Source organism: Coffea arabica, chromosome 6c (assembly GCF_036785885.1).
Source record: "Coffea arabica cultivar ET-39 chromosome 6c, Coffea Arabica ET-39 HiFi, whole genome shotgun sequence".
Taxonomy (NCBI): Eukaryota; Viridiplantae; Streptophyta; class Magnoliopsida; order Gentianales; family Rubiaceae; genus Coffea; species Coffea arabica.
This window is the reverse complement of record NC_092320.1, coordinates 59232257-59236394: the sequence shown is the minus strand read 5'-3', so window position 1 is coordinate 59236394 and position 4138 is coordinate 59232257. Positions and strand designations below refer to the sequence as shown.

Here is a 4138-nt window from a genome sequence, read left to right as displayed (position 1 = left end):
AAAAAGGAGGGAATGTAGGCCATGGAACAAATCTCGTGCTAAAATGCACCTTCTTTAATGTTAGGAGGGGTAACGTCAACAGTTGGCAAGACAGATCTATTGAGTTCAAATCAAGCAATATTCACTGATTTTATCATGCAAAAGGAGCGTTGAAGTTTTTCCAGTCTTTCCAAATTTTCAGTTGCCACCAAACGTCTCATGAGTATTGTGCATCACTCATTGAATTAACACATTCAATAGTAGCGGACTTAGCATGTGTTCGGTAGGAACTTTAGTACAATTGCATGAGTTGCATGACCACTGGAGCAATTTGACAAACAACTGGGGCACAAGGCTACACTAATGGTTTAGGCAATGATTAAAGTTTGGCAAAGCCAGATTTTCAACAGCCACAAGAAGAGTAAATGAGCAGCAGCAAACAAGCAAGTTCTCGATAAACAAATTCAGCTTACTTCACTGAGTCTGTGATACAACTCAAGGGAATTTTGATTTAGCAGATGGGTTGACAAGAATTAAAACTTAAATAGCAAGGAGCATTGATGATTATCTTGCCAAAGTGAAGCTCGTTCGCTGCATTTCCTTCAAGAAAGTTGGGACAATTGGCCTTCAACCAGTCACTTTTCATTGGGTCTTGCTCCTTTAAATCGAGCTGGCGCCAGGTTGCAAAGAAGAAACCAATGTCCATCCGGAAGGTGCGAAGGCTGATTATAGCAAGGTCATGAATTTGGAAGCTGCTAAATTCGAGTAACTTCCAATTACTTGAGATGCAAATTGGAAATTATCAATTCGATTTAGCAAGTCTGCCGCATGTAATTTTGAGTGCCGAAGCGTGAAGACATTTCCTAATCTTTGCACCACGTTTTGGTTCTCTAAAGTGAAAGTTTCATGATAAGTATTGAATGGGAAGTTTCCAAGGAATGATTTGGTGGCCATGTTTGATTGTTGAAGATGTTTAAGCGGTGCTGGGGTCATAGAAAATTTCCTAAGTGCAAGAGTGAAACCAAGTTCCAATTGAAGCAGTGATACCCAATTGGATGTTTCCATTTCTTGCTTCAACATATTGCCGGTTACCATAGGCATTTGAGTGATTTTGGAAAGTGGAGCATTTCTTATTTTTTTGGTATCATTTCCGAAGTCGTTCAGCAACCTTTGGTTTCCAATGTCTGTGGCTAGTATCTTAGGACATTTGGAACTCCAAATATCAATGAGGTAGCCATTTGGATAATGGAATTGATTTTGGCAATTGCCAAGCCACTGAGGTTCGAGACTAATTGCAGTAGAAGCAGCAATTGCATTGTGATAACATAGGGAATAATCCTGTGCATTGCACTTTGCCGTAGACCACATGTGATACATGAATGGTGTAGACCTGTTATGATCTTGGATCACGCATATTAATCCAAACTCTAATTACTCACCACTAAATTGGCAAAGGAATTGGCTTTTCTTTAAAAAAAAAAAACATCAAATACTTCAAGTCTCAATTTCAATCCTTGACAAGCAAGTTTTCAATTGAATCTTGAAGTGGGGGCATTTGTACACAAAGAAAATTTATTTAATTTATTTAGTCAAGATTAAATAAATTAAATTAATCTTGATTAAATTAAATTAAATTGTAGAAGTCCATTATGTTTTGGACCGTCAAATTGGGCCAATATTATATGGGCTATTAAATCAAATTAAATTTGTAATGTCCATTTAAATTGGAGTGAATTAAGTGATTTATTAACTCACAATGGACTATTTGGATTGGCCCATTATTTAAGTCCAAGTTAAATGGATTTCTTGAGTGGCAAGTGATCCAAAATGCAAGAAGATTTTGAGGGTTTTCTTGAAGACTTAGCCTACATATTTTGGCTATAAATAAAGGTCTTCCCTCAAGACAAATATAGGAAAAATCCCTAACTTTCGGAGAAACTCTGTCAAATTCTATCAAGAGATTTCTTTTTCAAATCCAAGTCCAAATGAAGTCAAACAAATCCTCCTGCTATCGGTGTTGAAGACTTGAAGTTCCAAGTATTCGACGCTACCATCAAATCAATCGTTTTCTACAACGAAATTGTAGGAAACACTTTTTCGATCGGAGAATAAGTTTTTTGGGCCCTTCGATTAAACTCATTCGAAAAAAGAATCAGGGGATTAAATTCTTTGATTCAAGAATTTTCAGAGATTACAACGTACTTATTATTTGATTTAATAAATTTGATATTTATGCAAGTTTTCTTGTCTTTATCTTAGGCAACGAAATTTGTGCATACAGACTGGTAATTCTTGTGTGAGTTGAGGTTATAGAAAAGTTAAACATAATTTCTACAAATTCTTGCATTTTGTGTCCAATAACTTTTTTCTTATATACATAGTCTTTTTTCTTAATTATACGAACATGGGATATGCTTTCACTTATCTGTTCTCACCCTGATAATGCTTTCTATGTGTTCAAACAAATCCTTTTGAGTATTATATGCAGATGAACTTTGGAATAAATCTACAGATTTCAAATTTTGTTTTTTGTTCAATGCATGCAAACAAAATAAGCGAAGTCAAAAGAAGGCATAAAATAAAACTTGCAGTGAAGCTAAAATAAGATTGAGAACAAGAAAAGGGAAACTTACATCATAACGACGAACACCACCAAAATGGCTGGGGCAACAGCTGAGAGATCAACAATACTTTCACCAGTGTGTCTTGCATTTGTAGTTTGAAACAACACCCCAACAACTATTTGATAAGTGTTGAATCCACTCAAGGCTGATGAATTCCATTCCAAGGAACAAAAAAGAATAAATTGTATCAAAATCAATCCTAAGACTGTAACCACCAAGAGCGATGAATGAATGCTTGGAAGCAAGTGCAAATAGCCAATGTATTATGTGTTCTTCAGCAAATACTGGGCTTCTATTTTCTTGAAAAATTTCCCCAAAAACCATATACAAAACCTTAAACAGGAAGGAAATCATGTATTCCCAAAGAGGATTAGTGGGATGAGAATTATAAGGAGACCAGAATTTTTGCTGAAAACTATCATGTTTTCATTGGTTGGGATAAAACCACAGCTAGCAAAGGTTGAAACCACTGTGAAGATGGGAAAAGTGAACTTTTTTTAGACCCTTGTTTTTTAGCACATCTTTTGCACTTGAAATAATGTTGATATAACACAAAAACTAGTGCAAGTCCAAGAAAGTGAAAAACAAGAAGGTAACCTAAAACTACAAAGCCTAAGAATTTGATCTAATCGATCTTCATGTAGTGATCAATGCAATCTAAGGATGCATTAGTATCCCTTCTGGTTACAAGGATATCTCCCAATTCAACTTCATGAATGCTATATAAGGATACATTAGTAGTATTTCTAGATATGGGGGCTCTGCCTAACTCAATTTCCTTAGGAAAATTTGAGGGAGTGGAAGAACCAGACTTGCTAATAATTGAACCAACTGCAGCGCCAGTTTGCTGGATTTAAGGGGTTTGAATCCCCTCAAGTGAATTCCAACCATGGAAGTAAAGACTTCGCCACCAATGAACATCAAACCAGTCATCATGAGGTGTTGGGCATTGGAGAAAACTTCCATTTCAACAGTGGACATGCTTGAGACAGTGGATGCAGAGACAGAAGAGAAAAATAAATCTAAGTTCATGGGTTGAAAATTTGGGCTTCTTGGCTTGATGGCTTTAAGAATCAAGAAACCTAAAGCTAAAACAAAGAGAAAATAGAAAAGTTCTAAAGAAAGGTGATTCGTTCGAAGGATAACATATCGATAGCAACAAACTAGTGGAAAACACGTCGATCTGCTAGAGCCATGAGGTTTGATAGTAAGACGTGGCCAACAAGTACAGAGGTAATGTTTATATTTCTGTATAAAACTGAAAGAATCCCTCATTTTTTGTGAGAAAGGAAAACTAAAACTTCTTTTCGGTTGCAAGGAACCTTGGAGAAGATTGGTTCTATTTATAGCTAAATTTAAGGCCATCTTCTACAAAGTTGTCTCGGAAGGCTTTATTTATTTATTTATTTTTTGTAGAATAAAGTTTTCGGTTGCAAGAAACCCTGGAGAATTGGTTCTATTTATATAGCTAAATTTTAAGGCCATCTTCCACAAAGTTGTCTCGGAAGGCCTTTTTTTCCTTCTATAAAATAAAG

The 4138-nt window shown here is 35.8% G+C and overlaps 1 protein-coding gene across 1 annotated transcript; it reads right to left on the bottom strand.

Annotated features, from left to right (window-relative positions):
- Positions 1–256: 256 nt before the first annotated feature.
- LOC140008932 (uncharacterized) lies at positions 257–3901 on the bottom strand. The gene is made up of 3 exons (XM_072053959.1): positions 3416–3901; positions 2613–2748; positions 257–1369 (listed from the first exon to the last, which is right to left on the bottom strand). Exons 1-3 carry the CDS (start codon positions 3876–3878, stop codon positions 706–708), a joined length of 1263 nt encoding a protein of 420 aa, XP_071910060.1. The 5' UTR covers positions 3879–3901; the 3' UTR covers positions 257–705.
- Between the last annotated feature and the right edge of the window lie 237 nt (positions 3902–4138).

Excerpts from the sequence above, each read along its gene's own strand:
- LOC140008932 (XM_072053959.1), bottom strand. The coding sequence starts at position 3,878 with ATGAGGGATTCTTTCAGTTTTATACAGAAATATAAACATTACCTCTGT. Across the intron at positions 2,749-3,415 it reads GTTGGTTCAATTATTAGCAA|CCTTGAGTGGATTCAACACT; the intron begins GTCTGGTTCTTC and ends GGAATTCATCAG. Across the intron at positions 1,370-2,612 it reads GTGGTGTTCGTCGTTATGAT|GTCTACACCATTCATGTATC; the intron begins GTAAGTTTCCCT and ends AGATCATAACAG.